Below are 24,151 nucleotides of genomic sequence, written 5' to 3' on the forward strand. Positions count from 1 at the left end.
AATAAGCTTACGTTTAGTGATTTTACATATCAAGTCATCATCTTACGCCATAGAAGTAATACAATATAGACTATGTGTATCGATCAGATTGAATTAGGATAAAAGGAACTAAGATTTCTTTGTCCTGATTGGTCAATTCAATGCTACTCTATCCTATGAGTAGTATTTTTGAACGCACCCTAAACGGGTATTCCTAGCAGATCGCGATTGCCGGGCCTGACCGCCGCCGTCATTTCGCATCAAACGTCAAACGTCAAATTCTAGCCGTGCGTCGCTTTTCCGCGCGTTTGCTCGTTGACGAAAATAATATATCTATACGAGCATGCCGCTGCACCGGTACACGCACGCAATCCTGTGCAGGATCCCGTTGTCGCTGCGCACACGGGGCGAGGTGACATTGGACGAAGCTAGGACGCAACACCTGGCCCTGGCGCAGCTCCTGCGCGAGCTAGATGTTGACGTCGTCGAGATGCCGCCTGACGAAAATTCGCCGCTTTGCGTTTTTGTCGAGGACATCGCCGTCGTCTGTAACGGCATCGCCTTGATCGCCCGACCGAGCGAACCATCACGTCTCAAAGAGGTATATATTATTATTTAGATCCTTTATTTTATATATATATACATAAGATTCGAATTGGTACCTCGTTGACAATTGAAACATTAATAACGTATGACTATGAATGTTGAAAAAAATTAATAAAATATATTGTGTTGTTAATAATAATGATGTTAGTAATAATAATCACATATTTTAAAATAAAGTTGACTTAATTATCGTTCCTATCTGAATTATAGCTATTTTTCAGCTTGATATCATCAGAGCTGTTTTGAAGAAAGAATTAGAAATACCGCTTATAGAAATAAGTGACAAGAATGCTCGCTTGGACGGAGGAGATGTCCTCTTCACTGGTAAATTCTACACTTTATATTAAATATATGGCTAAATACTTATATCCGACTTGTAAATATTGAAAATATTTTGAAGTTTCTCATTTGCTAATATATAAATAAGTGTCTTATTACAGGTAGAGAATTTTTTGTTGGGCTTTCTCACTTTACAAATGAAGCGGGAGCACGAGCAGTTGCTGCAGCGTTTCCAGAATATCCATGTGTACCTATTAAGGTCAGTAATACAATTCTGTAAAGCTTACAATTTAATATATGTATATTATGCGATATTTGGAAATTATTAATATTTTATATATTTTATTTATAATTTTACATAAAACAATCACATTCTTCCCATAATTTACTAATCAATCATGTATCGAGTATATATATGGCTTTATGCATAAAAATTAATATAAATGTGGGTCAAAATATTAATAAAAGAAAAGATATCTTTTATTTATAAATCTTTTATATTCACATTTTTTCATGCAATATTAATTTACAAGATTAATCAAATCTACATTTTGTATTACTTCGTAATATAATTCCTATTTCCATTTTTGAAAGCATTTACATCTTGCATCTTCATTATATGTATGTATGTATGTGGAATGTTTCATGATTATTATAAATTGCTTCAAAAATTAAATCAGTATTGAAATGCAGTTATATTTACTAATCAACTTTTTTTTCCTTGTCTTTCAGTACTAGATTTATTCTTGAAGTTGATCACATTTAGAATGAAACATCCTGTATATTAACAATATACATAGATGCATGTTTCAATTTAGTAGTAACAATAATTTTATGTAATTTTTTTTTTATAGCATATTATATGTTTTGTTTATAGAACATATAGCAATATGTGCCTTTTAGACTTGCTTTGAACCTCGATAGAAAAAATATCATATTCACTCACCTATTTTTCTAATGTTCATTTAAGGTGGGTGATGGTGGTGAAGAGGTGATAGTGGAGAATCTTACCTCAGCTCCTCTTCAGGTTTGGGTGCACTAAACTGTGATTCTTAATATTTTATTAATTATAAAAAGAAAAATAAAAGAAAGTAAATAACTTCACAAACTATAAATGCAAACTTGCACTTATTTTAAAGATTATTCTTTTTATATGAAATTATTTCAGATTTTTATAAATTGCTTTAGGAATAAAACAGGTTACATAGATACCTGCTTAGCACTTGAGCTGTGCACTTGAACAATATTGCAAACTTATTCACTCACCTTAGCATGCATACAATTTCATTTAATTTTAAATGAAATATTTAAGGGCATTTCTCATTTTGTTTCTATTATCATTGTACAGATATTATATAATTGAGTATAAATCTAGTGTATGCAATTTTTAGATTATACACATTTGCTTTTTTTATTACATAAAACACTGTGCATAATTTGCTGATACATTAAGAATTATTATACTACAATAATGCATTAAAAAAATCGTGTTATAATAAACATAACATTTTTATAAATATACATATAAAATATATTTAGAGTTTAATAAAAAATTGCATTAAAAAAAAAAATTTTGATTCATCAAATAGTTTATTAATAAGTAGTTTACAAAACTGAATATAATAATTATTTTCAGTTTATTCAGATGGTGTTGACAATTCTTAAGAATATGTAATGTATGAAATATGGTAAAATTACACATTGATTACGCAATACATTGCAATACTTTAATGATTATCTCCCATCATAATTTTTGAGATAGTAACTCATGGTGATCTTCTGCTTAGGTGGCTGAATCCAAACGCTTGAAATCACTAGTTACAATGGCTGGTCCAGATGTTATATGTGTAGGAGCTGGAAAGGAATCTCAAGAAGTTCTCAAGGTTAATCTTTATATATTAATGTAAAATGTTAAAAAATTATTTTACACGAGATATTATCCCAAAACTTTTAAATTCATATAACAAATATTATACTCTTTCTACAAATTTGGAACAAGGTTTTTTCTGAGACTAATGACTCAGTATATAAAAAAATTACGATGCTTATCTCTCTTGATTCAAAATATAGAGAATCGAACGAGAGGCAACATACAGTTACCAAACATTGACCGTGCCCGAAGACGCAGCTGCTAATGTGCTGTATGTGAACGGCACGCTCATTCATCGGTCGGAGGACGAGATCCCGCAATCGAGTAAGGTTTTCGCTGAGAAAGTAGAGTTCCCCACTAGATCACTGCGTTTGTCTGAATTGGCAAAGGTTAGTTCCGGGTTGTCGTCCTGTTGTTTATTAGTGCGCAGACCGCGACATATTCGTAGCATTTAAACGGGAAAAGAAAATGAGATATATTCCGCGATTTCTAATCGCAAGCTACATACATCGCCAGTGTTATCCGTGTACACAAAACGTAAAACCAAATTCTCTTTTCTCGTCGAGTCTGCGACGAAACACGATGCAATGCATGACATACAATGACGATACGTCATTCCAACATTCTGATAAATATTTTTTAACTAATTTAAAGAGTTACTGTATCATTCTTAGTATTTCTTATGAGAGAAAGAGATTTAGTATTTGAAGAGATTATTAATATATATACACATATATATACACAATTTTTATATATTTAGAGTAGAAATGTAATATATTCAGATTTTATATTAAGTTATATTTTATATCTATGCTTTTAGCAAAAAAACTACACTTGCCATTTATTTAAACTTTTTGTTTTTTTATATACATTCTTCAATAATTTCCTAAGTATTTTTTGCTCTATTTATTGTTTGTTTCGTGCAGCTTTTCCTTCTACGATATCCTAAAAAAATATACTATAATACATTTATATCTCATAGTCCTCAATATGAATACAAGTATGGCACATACTATAATATGGCACAAATCCAATTTTATATATAGAGATGAGGGGTTGGAATATTGATTCTTATTATAGCATAGAATCGAATCGAAATTAATGATAGATTATTTATAATATGAAAAATTTACACAATTAAGAAGGATAACGTAAATTATCAGTATTCTGACTCCTGCAACATATCTGCAACTAGTCTGAAACGTGTTCACATTAAAACATTTAAATAAATATATATATCTATCACCTAATAATATATCGCAAAGTTATCGATATGTAAAAGCATAATAGTTGTTACTGTGAAATCATGTTTATCAAAGTTACATAATTAAAAGTTTAAGCACAAAAATCGACATATAAAATTTCTGTTTAAAATTTAATACACATTTGAGACACTACGCAATATATTTCAATCATCCTTAAATCGCGATATCACCGATTTTATATCGTATTTATGGTTAAAAAAAATATGAAATGTTTGCTATGACAACTTATAGTATTTTGTACACAATGTACACAATAATAATGAGATTAGGTGATCTTATATATATAATGCTTTACAACTTGTGTATGTGTTCACTCTGTGTTTAAAGAAAAGAAATATCGGCATTTATTTTTTATATTATTTTCCATGATACAATATATATATAGTGCTTTTAAAACATTATATCAAGATTATAAAACAACACATATAAAAATAGGCAAATCTTTAATCCAGTCAGTTGTATGATATTTACAGAATCTATTATAATTTATATTCTGTATTATACATAAAGATTGTCAAAAATCTATAAATTCACATATGTTATACATAGGGATATAAAACTTTTTACAAAAATTGAGTTTTTTGAATATATAGACTATAATAAAAAGCAATTTTTTAAAATTACCAATAAATTACCAATTACAAAACATATTCCCCTTAAAAATTAAAAAAAAAATATTCATTTCAAAAATTTAAGTTATTTAAGATAAGGCGCACACAAAAAAGTTGCATGATGAACAAATAAATAATGTTACAGATTATATTTGTCACATTTTTATCATCGTTTAGTTTATAAAGCATAATTAATCTCTTTACAATCAGACTTTGTCGGAATTTTTGGGGGATAAAAGAATATCCTAGTCATTTAAAAAGATGTGACACAAATATCTATGAGAGATTATTTATGATGGGCACATATTCTTCAATAACAGTTCACTTGCATTTTCTCACAATAATGATGAAAGCAATAATAAACTAAAGCATATATCATTAGCATTATATATGTATGACTTTAAATTTCTGTGATAATCAAATCAATTTCCTCTGTATATACAGATGATTAAGTCTTTCTTTTTTCTTATAATACTGCGATTGTCACCAGCTGCGAGAATCTATTTTTACATGTAAATCTTTCGTCAATTATTATGAGTAAAACGTTAAAACTGATGTGTGGTTACCCCGTACTAATAAAAATGGTGGCATATCACGCGTAAGCGTCTCTAGCCATGCCATGTAAAGAGGCGCTGACACAGCACCTTTCCTAGGCATTGGAAGTGTCCTATACAAATACAGTACAAATATTAATTGAAATCTATCCAAATACATAACAAAGTATGCGATGTAAATACTTACATAACGACTAAGTTTGCTTCCATGGAATTTTCAAGTAATAATTCACGCAAACGTAGATGTCTGTTGGTTTTTTCTTTCATTGCTATAAGTTCCGAATCTTTAATAACATCTGAAACGAAAAAGTTGTGTTTAATATATAGCCAGTATTTATAGAATTGTTATTTATAGAATAAACTCATAAAGAGAGAAACGACTTAATACCGTCATCCGAATTTTTCGAATCAGTTGATTCCTGGAAGCCAGCTATTAATGAATCGAAGAATGTCTTTGTACTGGTTTGTGCCGGTTTTGAAATATCTGGTATGACTTTCAATGCGGAATAGTCTATCCGAAATTTTGATAGGAGACTTGCCACGCTGCGAAAAAATGAATATTAATTATCGAAAACATTATTTTCCGTCAAAACTATCGCTAAAAAAAATGCTTACTTTCTTTGCTCGTATTCTAATTCAGAATTTTTATTGGCGAGCGCAAATACCCTTAATTTGCTATTAGACCAATTACGCCTCGTGCTAATAATGTAGGGCAAGAGAAGCGTCAAGCCACCGTCATCATACAGCCACCACACGTCGATAGTACCTTTCTTATGCTTCCGTTGGAACTTCGTTACTACATTAAGTATATTCGTGATTGGCATTATATTTGATCGATTTTCACGCTGCTCCTCGGAGGAAGGATTGGGATATTCGTTAATGGTTTTCGAACGTCTTGGCGTGGGACTGCCAGGCATTGATATATCAGATACACTACTAGCTGCAATGATTATCATTCAATCATCATTTCTTAGAAAAAAAGGGAAATGATTAAAAAGATAAGAAAATATGTAATTTCTCAAGAACCTTGGCTAAGCTGCGAGAAACTTTGATTGCCTGGTATTGATGTAGGCATGAGTCTCTTTTGCTCCTCGATATCTCCGACCGCGCTGTAATCCAAACCTTCCTGAAGCCGAAGAAGTGCGACTGCTATGTGCATATCCAGAGCTTTGCTGCAAGATACAAACAGAGAAAATGAGAATGTAACGTAGCATATATTTTGTCGGAGGACTAATAAAGAAAGAAAAAAAGAGAGAAAGATTATCAAAATTAGAGCTTCTACGAAATTACAATTGATTAAGATATGACACAAGACTATATACGAAAACACAGCGACTTACTGCATAATGTTGAAATACATATTCAAATTATTTTGGGGACAAGTGGCCCAATCTTGCTTATAACCCATTAACAGAATATTGGGTCTCATTTTCCCGAGTCCGGCAGCTTGTAGAAGCGAAGTAGCACCATCTTGGAAGCTTGCGCCGTCCACTAGGGAGTAAAACGCCTTGATTTTGTTCGCTCTAAGCCAGGAAGAACAGTTCTGCACCATGCTATTGCGCGTCTTGTACGATATAGGTGTCTGAAATACACGAACATGAATGTGTTATGACACACATTCTATCGCGTGAATAATTTAAATCAAATAGAAACCAACGATGGGTACCTCGACAATATGGCCACAAATAAATAAACTTTGATGTTTGGTGATATGATGAGCGAAATCGACGAGCGAAGATCTCATATTTGGCGCGCCAGTGAGAACCAAGAGTTGCGGTCTATAATTTTTCACGTGCTCTTCTACTCGGTCCAATTGTTGCACAGCGGTCAACGCGTTATTGTAAGTTTGGGCTTGTGTGGTTGAACCCCAATTTACATCTATAATATATATTCGTCGAGAAGAACGTACGTCACACAATAAAACGCGTTACATAATCTTTTTTGCTTTTTAATCAATGCTTAAATAAAAATTAATTTTTATTGAAATTACCAGGCTTTCTATATGAGACTATTAAATATAGCGCTAAAACTACGCATAACGTTATTAGAGCCGTCCACCATGAGATCAGGAACATCACAGAAACGCAAAGAATAGCGCCAGCAAGACTAAGCCACATGTTGTAATACTAGAAAATAACAAAAATTATTATCAAATAGAAATAATGCGAAAAGATATAAAATATATAAAAATAAAATAACGCCGCAGAGATATGTATATTTTTATGATATTATACCTTGAAAGTTGGCCGCCATCCGATTGGCTTAGCAAGAGAAGCGTGAAAGGTACTGAAATTAATGAGAGTATAAGCTGCCAAAAAGAAGTTCGAAATAAGCGGCGCGATCGCGTTCAATTCACCTGAAAAGAAATCGAATTACACATATTTTTGAAAGAAACAAATATCTCGGTTAAATTATAGAATCTTTTTATTGTTTACCGATCAAGATGAAACCGACAGCAATGACAAAAGTGAGTAAATAACCGCGAATCGGTTCCTTGTCTTTTTCTCCACTAAACCACACAATTCCCGGATACAGCTTATCAAGACAAAGCGCTTGGAATACTTTCGGTGCTGAGACTAACGATGCTAAGGCACTTGAAATTGTAGCCGCAAAACAACCGGCATAGATGATAGGACCGAAAGCGGAAACTAGTTGAATCACCTATAATACATTCACTTATTTTTACATTCAATTTTATTTTTCGGTAATTGGTAATTGTTATTCATAAATTTTTAAATATCAATAATATATTATCAATACAACTAATATTTTAGCAAATAGTTAATTTCATATTTTGATCTAATTAAAATCTTCAGGGAATAATTTTATTCGAATTTCATTAATAATTATTATATAAGCACCTCGAAACTGTTATGAGTGCCGTAACTGCATCCTTCTGTACAGTTAAAAGCCGTTTGGTATTTACTCCAAGTGCGATTGGCATACTCAATGATAACCGTATCATTTTCGATCGCAGTACTATTGTTTGCGTTAAGTATTGATAGCACCGAAGAAGAAGTATACGTCGACCATAAATCAGTAACGTTGCCGGATGCATCTCGCATAACGGTACTCCCGACCATGATCGCCATCATAAGATATGACAGCGATGTTAATATAATCGCTAGTAGAGTGCCTTTCGGTATTGCCGTTTGCGGATCCTGTCGAATACAAAATAAAATTCCGAAACTGCGCGGAAGTTTCGCGTCACGTGTAAGATTCTCGCTGATTTCTGCGATTAATTGCGATGATAAAGAAACATAGCGCAAGTTTCTTCATCGCTCTTTTATTTAACTGATGAATAATCAAATAGACAATAATCGCATCGAGAATTGACAACATTTGAATATTTCTCTCATATATAGATGAAAGGATCAAGTTACCTTTAAGTCACCAGATATGTTCGCACCTGCCAGAATACCTGTTGCTGCTGGGAAGAAAATGGCTAAGACCGAAAAGAAATTATGTTCCACGCCTTCGCTATATCTATAATTCGGATACAAATTCTCCTTAAACAGTTCGGCTGCAAATCATAAGTAAAACTTTTAAATTGATACCCATACTTGTTAATTATGATTATGAGGTGTATATAAAAACATCGAGGGAAAGTATACCATAAGGAATATTAATGGGAGATTACCGTTGTATCCGATAAATCCTTTAGCTCTCTCCTCCTCGCTTTTGGGACCGATGAAGGTGCCGATCATAAAATCGCCGATAGCCAAAAGGAGGATTATTAGCAAGAATACTTGTGCCTTTGCTTCCCATTCCAAACCGATTATCACGATTATTAGAAGTACAACTATTGTTATACAGCCTAAAAATATAACGCGTGTTATTTGCATCGCGCTCGATATGATTTTAAAGCGTGAATTAAAAACGGGATCATTATTAAAATGTGAATCCTCTATCAAACTTTTAAAGCGCGCTTACAAACCTATAATCCTAATATCTGTAGTCGCACAATCGACTATACAGAGGTTGAAGGAACCAAGACAATCCACTAAACTCTCACAAAATCCGACCACGTACATGGAACAAGCGACAGCATTCGCCAAAGAAAATATAAGACCTATGGAGCCTCCAAACTCGGGTCCCAATGATCTGGAAATCATGTAATATGTTCCACCTGAAAAGAAACAACATGAAAAGTGATGTGTAAGCTTTGATCAATCATGCTAGTTACCGTCGTATCGACTTATAACAATTCATTGAAACGGTTTACATATGTGCACACAATTATGAAAGTATTAATTAGCCCGGAATATATTACATTATCGATCGTATAAACGAATTAATAAGAGGACGATCATTGGCTTTAATCATCTTTTATTCTTCTTGTACATTCTTGGGAAACTTATATTCAAGAGTCCTGATTTTGTTGTAACTGATATATGAGCAGTAAAATATTATAGAAATATATATTATAACATAATTCAGTAAAGAATGATATTTTTATATGTATCAATTTTTTGCGCGTAATTATTCCGATATGAGATAAAATATACATAAATTCTTTCATCTTATTGAATGATAAAAAAGATATCGCAACAATTAAATTGATTTAGTTGTCTCAATCCAGAATTATATATATATACATATACATAGTTTTTAAAATATATGTCCCTTTAATTTTTGGTATCATATAATCAAATTATAACAGCATCTTGTTAGCATCTTTTTTTTATTTTCTATATGCTCGATATTTCTATTGCATATTACATACCTCCTTTGATGAGACCATTCGTGCTGATTGCTGACATCGACAAGGATGTGATTGTCGTGACTGCTGTCGTCGTGAGAATCAATAAAATACCTTGACCTGGAATGACACTGACGACGTTAAAATCTCTAAGAATTCAATTAATCGAAGAATGATTCGATGACAGAGCACCCACCTATTCCGGTCTGCGCTATAACCCAGGAGAGTCGCAGGAAGAGCATCACTCCCCAGATGTTGAGAAGACATCGCATAAGCACTCCTTGAATCCATCCAAATTTTACTCCGGACGCCGCGGATTTTACTTGCGGAACAGTTAACGTGTGCGATCCTGGACCCTGCAAAAAAAATAATTATTTCGATAAACCGATTCGTTGAGGAACAATTTCATTCCTAAAACCGTGTCGTTAAAAAATTGTAGCAAGTTGATAAAATCGGCGCTTCGAAAGAAATGTGATAATTTTTATACTAAAAGAAGATTATAATAAATATGAATACGAATTACTTTTTTATAAGTAATATTTATTTATTTCGAAATATAAATATTCATATATTTTATCATAATATATAATTTCATGAATAGTATATATAGAATTTTACAGTAATATTTTATATGACTCCGTGATATATACATATATCCTTCATTCGATTTAATTTTCACCTAATGAAATTTTCATATTTATTATTTTTTATTTTATTATCATTTTTACATTTTTATTTAATTCTTTTTTTCTCCGATTTTCTTTAATTTCATTTTCATGTAATTTTCATTTAATTTCAAGAAAATGACATTTACTGTATTCTTGGCGCCGTATCTGCAATTAATCGCATTTTGTATTCCTACATCGTCAGCAACTTACAGATTGTCACACGTGTGCATCGCAAGGACGTGTAACTATGCGAGATTTTAACTTGAGATGAAAATAAAAAGAGAGAAGAAAAGAGATTGATGGGGTCTCTTCAGGAGGTCTCGAGTTGAGATTTTCTCGAAATGCCACAATCTCATGTGCCATCGAGAATTGATTGTTCTTCCATGCAAATCGCGTAATCGCGCCCATAAAGATTATGGACGCGGTCTGCTTGTAATTACGCGAGAAATTATGCTCCACCGTGTCGTCGGGATGTCTTCATCAATCCGATGGGTAATTGACGTACGGAGAGCCTTCAAGGTCGACGCTCTGAACGGATCAAAACGATTTCTCGCAGATGACGAGACGGCGACGTTTAGATGTCACCTAATGGACCGCGTACGTTTACGCGATCTCGCGCCTCATCTCGCGATTAACGAGATTAATTTGATGATGTATTGAGATTTAAAGACGGTTATCGAAGGCATTGAAGGTAATTCTGGAGGTCTCTATAGGAAGGGTCGCCACTCGGCCAATGAAGTCTTAACGATTTACGTAACCAAGCCTCACATCCGCTACGACGCTTCTCGATGAGAAATTTTTCGCGAATTGCACGCATGAACGACAATCGTTTGATAAAAAAAATTGGATACGTTCTTGTATAACAATGTCTGAGAAATATGAGTCTTTAAGCCTCCATGTATTCTCTCGAAAAACATTGTCTTGTGACAATATTTGAGCGATATTGACATATCATGATGATTAATTATTCCCGGACGACTTTGTTGAAATATTTACGGAAGTCTTTAAAAAGAAAGAATAATTAGATCGAAGCTTTTAAAATGTCAATGTGAGCAAATTGAAATAAATGCAACGAGAAGAAATATTTACGTATAATTTACATCAGGAGATGAGTAATTATTTAATAACGAGAATTGGATGTTTGATCAATTGCTTTCAATTCGATTTTGATTGGATTGTAAGCTTTCTCGAACGTTTTATAAGTCTCTCTCGGACAAATGATTATTTCAACCCGCAATTTTCCATACGATGTTACATACTTGAATATTTTATCTTATATATGTATAAATTCTAGTATACTTGCAAAATTATTCTTGCACATTTTCACAAAAACAATCTCGCGATAATTTGTCTTCTGTATTTGATGCGCTAAATCTTATAATTTTTTATTATGTAATCATAATAAAATATAATGTAATCATGTATCCTTCCTTTAATTGGACCCTATTTATTATGTTATAAAATCAAAAATAATCAACAATATACGATCTTTTTTCTTTCTATAAAAAAAAACTTGTAAAAAAACCCTATAAAAAAATTAAAAAGAAATATGATATTAAATCAAACCTTTCGTATTTATATACGTATGTACAAACGCGCATGTCGCACACAAGGAGCGTAAGTTGATTACGACAGTGTATGACATAGGAAAGAATAAAGACCTTCTATATAAATAAATCTCCTTTCACGTGTTCTCTCTCATATGTGTTTGTATCCTTCACTACGAACAAATACGAATAATACGCCTATCCTCCAGGGACCCATGATTTATTCGGGGCACGCGTTTTACTGACCCCATTGATACCGCCATATCGTGCAATTGAATCTGTCGTTCGCAAAATCATGTGGGTCGCAGAGAAGTAAAAGAAAAACCTACTAGGCATATTTTTTTTTCGACACGATAACGTAATTATTATGTATTTATATTCTTATTTTTATTCTATATTTTTGCAAGATTCCTTACGTGTTTAACAAATATCCAAAAATAAGAATGTAATATAATTATATTTTTTTTGTACATTTTGTGTTAAACAGATCTTTCACATGTTTGGAATTGGAAAACATATGTGCGCTTTCTTTCTATTTTGGAAACTAGGACTCTGTCTCCGTGTCCTTCGTGTGATCGATTTGATTTAAATCGGCAATTGATCGCGATCATGCATGCGAAACATATAGTCATTGAAAATTTTAATGTTTGCTTATTCATCAATATAATTATAGGCACAATTCCGGAAACTATTTATAATGACGAGTCACGGGATTTGATCAGGTATTTTTTTTACGACACGCAGAATCAATATGCATATCACGATATCGTATTAAATAAAAGCGTATTAAGAATCAATCTTGCGTGCAAATAAGGGTGAACGATATTCAAATAAAGATAAAACTATTTGCGTATTTCGTCTTTGGCGTTAAATACGAGATATAATTATCGATATCGATCAAAGTTGAACGATAAATGTAAACGGGGAAAATTATAAATATCATAATTTGCATTCAGAGCTCTCTATTTAGTTTAATTTACGTCAGATCGGTATCGAAGAGTCACGTTTCTTTATGCGAGATATTCGCAAATAAACTTTCTTTCAAATCTGTTAAATTCATCCCATTACTTCTGAAAGCAATCAATACTTAAGTTCAATGTAATAATCGCACTTGACGTGGGTTAATTGACTTTTTTATTTATATTACACAGAGCTTGTAATCTAAAAAAGAGAGACTCATTAATTAAAGTCAATTAACGGCATCAACGTGACCCAAAAAATTGCATCACATGACGATGTCACATGTAAGAGAAATGTCAATTATCAACAGTTTAGTTATGACTGTAGAACTCGTGACATATATATTCGTTTGTTTAATTATGATATCTATCAACGTAGCATAGGACAAACGGATCCGTGTGATCTCCCGTGTGATCACATTTCTGGAAGGGGATTGATTTCTCGGTTAAGAACTACGCCCTGTCTTAACAATGCGTATGAGCTGATGAGATCCCTCTGGGGATATTTGTCATCATTTCAAACGATGGACTTTAATTGTCCGAGTGAACGTGAGGGTCTTCACTTTGACCCAACGGTTGCCGCGACGGGTCGCGTGATTTCATATGCGTATATATTGTGTGTAATTCTTCTCTGAAAAAATTTCCTCACTCGCATTAATGAAGCATGACTAACGGCGCAACATCTGTTGTATAGATAATTCAGCTTTACGCATTGAACGTAACGCTTTCTATACGTATCTCGCGTTACGTCACAAGTGTATTATTGTGATATGTACAATTTATCCTTTTCTTTTCTACTGTTTACATTGGTATATTCGAAATTCAAATTTCTCTTCGCCGTTTTCTAATTACATTAATATATATATTTTTTATTCGTTATTTCTAATAATTACACTATCGTAATTTCTAGTATCTTTCAGATATAATTAAAATATATTTTTTATAAGAAAAAATGTTTAGATCTTCCATTGAATTTGAGATATTTTGCAAGATGTCATTTTTGCATTTACTAATATTTTCTGATTGATTTCGTAACTTATTTGTACGAAGCGTTCCGTCGATATCTATACAGGATACGCGTGAACGATTTACGTGACGCTTTTTCTAAATTTATTTAAATGTATATGAATTCTCTCTTCGTGATCGCGTCTTTCCTTCATGTGTAAACGGCCACCGTCCCGGCTGTACAATTTTATCCCCTTTCTCTGAGAGCCGTGAGAGAGGGAGTTTCCTTTCACACGAGCTATCTAAATTGTCTTACGATGTGTCGTATAAAATTTACAAAGTATTGAGACAAATACTTTTTCGTCGCTTTTCTATTCGATTGAAATTTTTGTACCGAGCAATCTCGTATATTTTCTACGAATCGTGCAAAATTGCACTCTTGAAAAAGTGTAAGTTATAATTATGTTAAAAGATGAAAATATAGTTTTTGAAATTTAAAACTAGTGCATGTATGTAATGTGTGCAGCCGAATTACAAAGTATGAATATTTATAAACGTCAAGTCAATCATTATTCTTCGCCGATTTTTGCAAAGAAGAAACTTTAGTTGCTGAGCAAACATAATTTTTTATGGGTATTGCACAATGAAAATGAAATCGAGCATTATAGAAAAACTCGGCGAGACCTTCGTATTTGAGGTATATCCAAGGATATCCACGCCTGAATAATGCGTATATACAATATAAATGCTTATGAAAAAAATCTGGAATAATAATGACTGATAAAAAAAAAAAAAAAATTATATACATAATTAATATCAAAATAAATTTATTTGAATTTAGTTATCATTGTGCAACATTGCAATTAGTGCAATATCGGTGTGTCGTATCTGTACCTAAAACAATATTATTAAAAGTACAAACTACATGTGCTCGAAATTAGTCATTGCAAATATTTAACGTCACGTTGCAGTGTTACGCCGTTTGATAACGGTACCACGTTGTGCCGTAAAGTTGTGTCGACGTAAACGGATTGTCACGTAAGACAATAAAGATTCCAACGGGCTGCGTTCGGGGAGCATGCTTTTAGCGCTAAAAGCGTGCACGCCGAACGCAGCCACGTTGGCATGACATTATGCTTTCAGCTCTTTTGTGAACGAAAAGATAGATATGTAAACCGAAAAGTTTTCCGCTTGTGAACAAAAGCGACGTCACTGCGAGACGAAACCTCGGCGCCAAACTTGCATTCAAGCGCGGATTAATTGCACAATTAACAATCTCGTAATCGTGCGATGATTTATGAGTTGTTCGCGCGAACCTAATTAATACCGTATGTCGTGCTGGAAATTCTCGAAAAAAATGCGCGCTCGTGCTGCTCTATTTACACATTATATACGCTATGACAAAAAAAAAGGAATATATATATATATCAGTGATTCATGAAGAAGAAAAGTTTCCTGGTATAATTTCAATCACGATCATATATAAAGAAATAAAATTATTTTATTTGAAGAAGTTATATATCTGAGTAATTAATAAACTGGAAAAAAAATATATATATATATACATATGTTTATTTTATATTTAATCTTTTTTATTTCTCTTTCGAATTTAAATAATTCTACAGTAAAGCTTCGGATTAAGTTTTCTGAAAAAAATCACACGTAAAGGATTATGCGAAAAATTCTTTGTTGGTACTCTGATATTGCTACGCTTTTCTGAATCATTTTTTTAGAGCACGTGTCTATTCCAGAAACTTTCGCGGTATGTACCAGATTACAGCCCGCACATACGGGACCGGTTAATTTTAGATATTAATTCTACCGAACAAAAAAAGAGAATGAAACAGATAAGAGTGAAAAATTCGAAAAGTCGGTGAATGTCAGCATACGCGCGATGTGTCTGACACGTAAGAGTATCGTCAAGGATACCATACATCCGGCGTGTATTGATAAATTAATATTTATCTGATACCCCTATATACATACATTTGCCCTTTACATCGCATCGTTTTTTCAGATTTACGATTTTCTTATATTTCTAGTTTCGTAATCGCGGACGATCCTTCCGAGAAATTCATTATGCAATTCGATACTTATATCTTTACCAAGCGAATTTTATTTATTACACCATGAAATATTCATATCTAAAAAAAAAAAATATCGATTTTAGACGAATTAATGACCGAACAATAGACAGATGTAGTACATTGTCCATGGATTTTCCTCGTAATGTGTCACTCTTTATCAATATAGGGTTTGGGTTTATCGCTTCATTATAATATAATCATGTAAAATATTAACATGTTACATTGCGTATGTAAACTTTGTTACGATACGCTTGGATTATCGTATAAAATATTTTATCAGAGAATTACGAGACGTTATAAATAAAATTCTCTGATATCGTAATCATTTTATGCTGTAACGTCTTGTATGAAATTCTCAAATCTTTCTCTTCTTCGTGTAGAAATAAACTTGATCTATCATAAATACAATTTTAACAACTAGCGCTACCACTCTTCATTGTATAGTATTTAAATTGCATATTTTCTTCGTCAAATTAAAAAAAAAAATGATAAAATTAATTTTAAATTTCCACTACAAATGCAATATCGTGCAGAATTATTCGAATAAAACTGAGAAATTATATTTGTAATTTATGAATTTAATCTAGCTAAAAAATATATTAATTTTATCTCAAATTTTCTTTTATACCAAAGACTTTCGTCAAGCAGTTCAAACATATTTTATTAACTATGATGGAAAGCTGTTTAACTCGCGGACAATATTGCCTTCAGAGAAACCATTAAAGTCTTACCTTGTTGAGAAGAGTGGGATTGTGCAACTCGTCCAACGAAGGCCTGTGAGCCGCCTGGATGCTCATGATATTCCTGTAATTGTCTAGTCTGGGCAAGGCCTCCCTGGTCATGTGCCTGAGGGACTTTTTGGTCTCTTGCTCGCCAAGGAGACTGGCCCGACCTTCAAGACTGTCGACCCGATTTACGTGAAATCTGGTTCTCCTAGGATTTAGCTCCATTATCTCCGAATCGGTATCGCCGTTTATTCCGTTTTCGTGTGCCATATTTTTGTTAATTTCGTCTTCTTCGCGTGTTCTTGTTCCTTTCCTTCTGATGTGATTGAAAAACGCACTGCGATTCAACGGCCCGATTGATCGCACGTACAATAGTCGTTCAAACAGCAATCTAATTTCTCTGCAGTTTCCTCTTCGGGAATTTATTGATTCGTCAAGGCGGTTGCCCGATAACACCGGTCGTGATTACCTGTCGACAATCGTTATTTCAATGTTACATTTAATCCTTTCTTTTTTCAGATTTTTCTAAATCTAGACACATTTTTTTTAACTTACAAAATAATTTTAAGAAATATTTGAGATATATTTTATTTCATTTTAAAAATATACTAGCTCCTTTTCTAGCGTTTTTATGTAAAAGACATTCTAAATTTTATGGATTTTTATTCTTATAATATTGAAACAATAATTTTACAGTATGTATTTTAAATATTAATTAAATATTCATTATTTGAAAATATTCTAATTATTAATTATAAAATAGCATAGTTGTGAATGAGCAATATTCATATATTGTTGTAAATTAATATGTCAAATTTGTTTCCATATGTGATTGCGAGGATTGCAAATTAAAAATAGAGTACTATGCTTCTGCTAAAGATTAGAGCTGGCAGTTTATTCGATTTGACGTAATGTTTTGATTAGGCTTAATCAAATATACTTTGTAACTCGCGGAATGTTTATGTTTTTATTATTTATATTACGTCTATAATTGCGAGTTCAAAGTTCGACTGAAATATCTCAACATGAGAAATAATGAAAGCGTAGAGATTTTGCCAATGTGATAACGAATGAGGAATTTCTGATAAAATACTGAATTGTCGATTTACCGATTTTAGCACACAGTCCCGATTTTATATAAGATAAAGTTATTTACATAAAACAAGTTGAATGTATCATGTAAAAATCAATCGAAAAATCACAACTAATATTATCAATTCTTTAACAATATATATTATCAATAAAAATTAATTTATTATTGATGGAAATTGATATTTATATTATCCCGACAATTTTCCTTTTTTAAAAAAACCTGTATGAAGTTCGAGATTAAAGTCTCACAGGGTTCAAGGTGAAAAGCCACAAAGCGAACCTCTTCGCGTTGACCTTGTCCACTTCACAATAATTAAATAACAAGCATCGGGTGGGTGTGCCAATTATAAAATTACTCTCGCCATTTAACATCGTAAATTCTACACGATTATCTCTAGTCCCTGGTGGGTTAATGCACGAGTTTATTTAATTATCGAACAAACCGGGTCTTTTAACGCACTATTTTCCGTGACACATCGCCTCGTATTTCCACGTGGAAACACGCGTGTGACAGCGATTTCCGGCCCCGACAGTCGGAGTTTTATCGAATCATTGTTACTGTAATTACGACAAATTACTATAAGTCAGTAATTTATCGTCACAAAAGGATCTACGGTTTATGCACTCTCTGGATAGATACGTTATTCTGAACGATATATAAGTTATTTTGAACGAATTCTGATAGATATTCATTCCTAGAATTATAATTATGATGAAGCATTTACATTGTTAATTATGCCGTTAGCTAAATTATATTCATTATTTGTGACAGTTTTAATAACTTTTATATCTTTATATAAAAAATATATATATATTATTCGCGATTTCTTATTCGCTATAAATCTTACCGTCACGAAATTTGCTGAAGATATCGATTAATATAATATGTAATACAAACGATAACATACCACGTGTGTCAATCGACGGCTATATGCGAGTGTGTCTAATTAATTCGACAGACTGCCGATGTAGCATCTCAATTTAAATCGCGTAAATTTCATAAAAAAAACTGACGCGATCTCAATGTTAAACTCCTCCATTATGACAATCGCGTGATTATTCGCATCGCGCTAGCCGTGAATGCAAATATGTTAATTAGCAGCTAAATAAACGGTATGGTCTTTAAAAAGTTCATATGCAAGATCGAAGTGTTTGCGCCTTCGCCGATGGCGCCTCTTTATTGATGCTTTATTGATGCCGCCGTGTTGAACAAGCGGATGCGAAATATTGCCGGGAGAAGCTTTTTTAAGACTATCGCGGCGCCCGCAAGACGCAAGCGACGAGATAAATCGTCGACAGTTAGGCGATTTATTCAGTGTATTGCATCAATTGCAACATTGCGATGCACCGTGCAAAGATGGACTTCGATGAGGGTGAAAAAAAAAAAACGCGAACCTACAATTTGTATCTAATGTATATTATCTGATACGAAAAATATTAAAATTTTGTGGCTGAAACTCAAAGCCTCAAAAAGGTAATAATTTTTCTCTCTTTCAGAAAATAAATTCTTCTATTGGATATCGACTGCATTCGAAGAATCATTTAAAAGAATAACCCAATCTTTTTCTGATGTACAATATCTTAAAATGTCGTTCACAATTAATTGATTTTAGTTTCTATGCTGCAGGCCCGAAATAAAACATGATATGCAAAAATAAAATTCATGGTCGTATAAAAGATTTCGGCGATTCAGAGTCGGATGATCATCCCAAAAAAAAAAAAAAAAAAAAAAAAAAATTAAAAAAATAATTCTCTCACGAAACGCAAACGTGACAAAATTATTACATCAGCATATTTTCACAATCGCAGACAATTAATGATAAAATATGCCAATCGCTAGTGTCATAATATCCGAATACATTATGAGTCGCATCCGTCATTTTCAAATAGCGACATGATTTCAAATTATCGTCGTCGTCGTCTTAAAATTGATGATGCGCGAAGAATATCTAATATTCTCAGATTCCTGAGTAACGAGTTAATCGGAGAGATGTTCAACAATATAAGTTTCAGTGCAATATTATAGATAATTTGACAATAAGAATAAGATCTAGTGGAATGAACATATTTATACATATCTAACGTTTCTTAAAAGAAATTCTTAAAAGAGCATTAATTAGTTAATAATATATAATTATATTGTTTCTGATATTATTTTCCTAATCTTAATTTTAGTATACTTTTCTAACGGAAAAAATATCATTTAATAATATGCGTTGATAATTAATTTCTATTTGGTAGATGTGTGCGAAAAGTTTAAAATGTAAATGCGCTGAAGAGTAGTTTAAACCGGTTTACATTCGGATTTAAATCCATATTTAATTGACGGGAATCTTTATTAAACCGCTTGGAATCACACACTCTCCTTCTGAATTTGCCATCGCACTCGTTGCGAATTTGAATAAACCAGTTTGTGTGAAGCGACCTCAAACTGAACGCATATATATTATGCAATGTTAAATCACATAAAATATATCGGCTTCTCTGAACTGGAATTTTAAGCCAATATTCACAGAAACATGATGATATTCTGAGAGTTGCTTTTTACCTGTAAAAAACAATTCTCAGAAAAAGATTTATAAAATAAAGCGCATCAACTTGCAATCTACAGTTATTCGATAATTTTATCCTAATCACATTAGTATAATTTAACCAATCGCTATTTAAACAATTTGTACACAAATTCCTAGCACATCCTGCGATGAAACTAATATTCTATATCATTCTCGAGAAAGATGATAACGTAACATATGCTAGTGCTGTCCTATTCTTAGCCGTGATCTGCAAGTAAAATAATCATTTATAATGCAATTGAAATTATAAACTTTCAGACGAATACGGCCTCTCGATAACAGCTACGTGGCTTTCGTTAAATGCATGATGCACGCCTGCCTACACTTTTTTTTTTACGAAAAAAAAAGTGTGTTCTCTCATTGCGATCAGCGAAGCGTTGCGATCATTATCCGGGAGGCTTGACCATCATCAAAATCAAGAGAGACATTGACGAATTTATTCCTATCTGCCTTTTATATAGTATGCCATAAAATACGTTCGACAATATTGCGATTTATTAATAATATTACAAGAGCCAGTAATCTATATTAATGCTAAAACACGAGATACAGAATATTTTAACTTTTAATACAAGAAATTATTTACATCATAAAATCATTAAGCACTATATGCTACAAGTTTGCAAAATAATTTGAAAGAAAATAATAATTTTAAATCTATAGTAAAAATTACTATTTTTATTACATAATTCAGTGTGATTGCCTAAATCAAGCATGCGAAATCAGAAATCAACATGCGGTTCTACTATTGATAAGAGCTAATCTCGGGAGGCTTAATTACACCGGTGATGTATAATCGGCTTTGGAAATTATTAAGATTTGAGGAATACTACAATTATTTTGTAGAAGAAGAGGGAGAAAAAGAGAAAAAAATATAGACGTTTAAGGAACTCGAGGGATTCATCCGTTCTATTTGCGGCTGTTACTTTTTACGCTTTCTTCCTTCGCATCAGCTGATCGAATTCCTATCGTAAAACATCTATATGAAATTTATATGTGTGTGTTTAAAATATTCTGGAATAATTCTAATAATTTAAAAATGTCCTATAATTGAAATTAACTTGTTATAAATCATATTTTTATTCAAAAATTCTATATAAAATTCATCTTCTGTAATTCTTCTCTCTTAAATTTATACTATCGTAAATAAAAAAAAAAAAAAGTTGTGACGAATTCTAGTAATCTGTTAAGACTAATTGATTAGTAATAATCCGTCGCATTTCTATAAATAAATATAACGAAGAAAATATACGCCGAACATGAATTATGCGAAAGGTGTTAATAAAACATCATAAAATATAACTTTACCGGAGGTAGATGTAACTCTGTTAGAGTAGCCATATTTAGTTCTAAACGCGCAATGCTAATCCAAGGATGCGTATATGGACATGAAAGATGACGTGCCATTAAGATAGATCTGTATAACAATCTATCGATTCGAGTTTATCACCATTCGTTTCGCCGAAGGTAAGCATCTTGGATATTGCCTCTAATAAAAAATAGTATCCTATTCTACGTAGTAATTTTACGACCTTTCGCTCGGCATTGTCGTCAATTCCATCTTATAAAAGAAGGCCGAGTGCATATTTTATTTCGTAAAGCGATTTGACAAGCTTTCGCTTTGCTCCTCAGATTTGGCCTCTTTACTCGAAGATCGTATTCGAAATCATTTTACTCTTTATATATCATTTTTTTTCTTTAATTTGTTCGGAAGGCGCGAAACGCCGATTGAAATTTACGAAGACAGTTTCGCGGAACAAGACCCACAGATCTCTTCTGTAACATCAGAATGATCTACGGGAAAAACAATCAGAGAGAATATCGTTTCTCGGAATTGTTGCTGCTTTAAAAAAAAAAAAAAAAAATTAGCATGTCAATCGCATTAAATATTTTATTTCATTTTATATTTCTCCTCAACATATTTTAAATGAAAATTGATAATAATAAGATAAAATGTACAGTGCAAAAAGGTTCTCCTCGTTGAAAGGAAAAAAATTGATATTTTTCTTAAAATCATGCCAAATAAAAATCGAAAGAGACCAAACAAAATATAAGAGACAAAGAATCACTGCGCGAGATCATCTCGTGGAACAGAGGTTGCAGAAGAGACGAATGAACATTTAAAAACTGACGGCTTAGCAACGCCGACCGATGCCGCGAACGGTGCCGCGGCCTTTATTGCGAATGCGAACATTTCCATGCAGGGCCGGTGCAAGGCTAAAATCCATCGTTATTTTTTTTTTTAATTTTTGCATCAGACAATACGTAGACAATAATCAAAAAATAATATATATCCAACAGCGCAGTTTTTTCAATCCTTTAAAATTCAATACAAGATATTTTCTCTTACTAAGAGAACTTTTCGCAAATTATGTCATTTATTAGCATCATTATTCTACTAATTTCAAAAGAGATGGAAGATGCATGTGTAGACGGTGATTTTTCGTACATCTAGGAACGGATACTGATAAGAAATGATAAATCTAGTCGTGGAAAAAATTGTCTACATTATACCGCGATTTAAAAAAAAAAAAAAATGAAAAATTGATTAAAATATAGAGCGAGAGCTACAGAGATTCGTCTTATGTGAAAGATCTCCGTAGATGTTTTTAAATCCGTCCCTGCTCTCGCACGCGACCGGCTCGTTTGGCCGCAGACAACGCGCCCACCCTCGCGAAATCAGGGAGAGCGCATTCTCGAAGCCGCTAAACGCGGCTGTCGGAGACCGGTCGTTCCCGTCCTCTTCGTCGTTTGTGAACTCGTGACCCTTGCTAACGTAAAATCCGCGAAGAGAAAGAATGAAGAAAACAAATTCTGATACTTCTGTCGCATGTTTACGAGATAAGAACCAGAAGGTTGAATACTTGACGTTAAACAAGCGGTGAAAAAAAACTCACGCGTTTTTGACTGTTGACCTTTTCGTTCGTTGAACACACGTTCTATAAGCGCGCGGGATATCCAAACGAGATTAGAATCTTGATTTTCCCATAACCTCTCGCACCATAGATCTGTCGCACGTGGTGTACTTTATCCTAACAACGAACTTTTCGAAAGAGCCATCATCGCGTCGAAATGACGAGAAAAGCGGACTGACAGATCCTTTTTCACGAATTTCTCCTGTTTCTCTAGCGATAGACACGTGTTGAGTATATCTCTGTATGTCAGACGTCGCGAACACGTGCTACTCGTGTCGCGCACTATGACTGCGAGATTTGAAGCACGCTCCGGACTAGCACGTCTAAACCACACGAAATCCCGATTCCTACTGACGGACCGTGGCACAAATCCCCTTTTACTTATGAGTCTCGTATACGCTCGACCCGCTTCGAAGCGTAAGCGCGCGTGGCCGGCAACCGGCATACGCACCAATGCAACGCAGTATTGTGTCATGTATATATTGCACCTCCTGCAATTGAAACTGCTTCATTCCTTTCCTTTTTTGAATACGAAAATAACTTTTGCTATTTATGCAATCTGTAAATACAATAACTAATGCTAAATAGATTTATATAATTATTACATTGACAAATCATAATGATACAAAGCTCTTAAAATATAAATTGATCATGCCACTTCTTGTAAATTTTATCTTTCCATGACATCATGTTAGATCTTATTAAAGTTTATATGAGAGGCTCATATATAAATAAAATTATAGAGTTATATATATATATATGAATAGAATAGAG

General features: G+C 32.9%; 2 protein-coding genes across 3 annotated transcripts; one reads left to right on the plus strand and one right to left on the minus strand.

Annotated features, from left to right (window-relative positions):
- The first annotated feature begins 194 nt into the window (after positions 1–194).
- On the plus strand, positions 195–4,711 carry LOC138932149 (N(G),N(G)-dimethylarginine dimethylaminohydrolase 1). 2 transcript variants are annotated; one of them, XM_070293715.1, is made up of 6 exons: positions 195–580; positions 807–909; positions 1,026–1,123; positions 1,835–1,891; positions 2,652–2,747; positions 2,935–4,711. In XM_070293715.1, the coding sequence occupies exons 1-6, from the start codon at positions 323–325 to the stop codon at positions 3,187–3,189; spliced, it is 867 nt and encodes a 288-aa protein (XP_070149816.1). In that variant the 5' UTR covers positions 195–322; the 3' UTR covers positions 3,190–4,711. The 2 variants fall into 2 exon arrangements, with proteins under 2 accessions (XP_070149816.1, XP_070149823.1); XM_070293722.1 differs by lacking the exon at positions 1,835–1,891 and having other exon boundaries at positions 197–580; positions 2,935–4,710.
- Positions 4,341–23,930, minus strand: Ncc69 (sodium chloride cotransporter 69). The gene is made up of 18 exons (XM_070293693.1): positions 23,360–23,930; positions 16,804–17,266; positions 10,063–10,222; positions 9,891–9,986; positions 9,102–9,293; positions 8,805–8,981; positions 8,548–8,687; positions 8,026–8,325; positions 7,600–7,825; positions 7,399–7,520; positions 7,155–7,290; positions 6,831–7,042; positions 6,505–6,746; positions 6,191–6,336; positions 5,780–6,104; positions 5,553–5,707; positions 5,352–5,460; positions 4,341–5,277 (listed from the first exon to the last, which is right to left on the minus strand). Exons 2-18 carry the CDS (start codon positions 17,065–17,067, stop codon positions 5,142–5,144), a joined length of 3,138 nt encoding a protein of 1,045 aa, XP_070149794.1. The 5' UTR covers positions 17,068–17,266; positions 23,360–23,930; the 3' UTR covers positions 4,341–5,141.
- Between the last annotated feature and the right edge of the window lie 221 nt (positions 23,931–24,151).

Source organism: Polyergus mexicanus, unplaced genomic scaffold (genome assembly GCF_030449975.1).
Source record: "Polyergus mexicanus isolate NDT 795.1 unplaced genomic scaffold, iyPolMexi1.0 SCAF_1, whole genome shotgun sequence".
Lineage (NCBI taxonomy): Eukaryota > Metazoa > Arthropoda > Insecta > Hymenoptera > Formicidae > Polyergus > Polyergus mexicanus.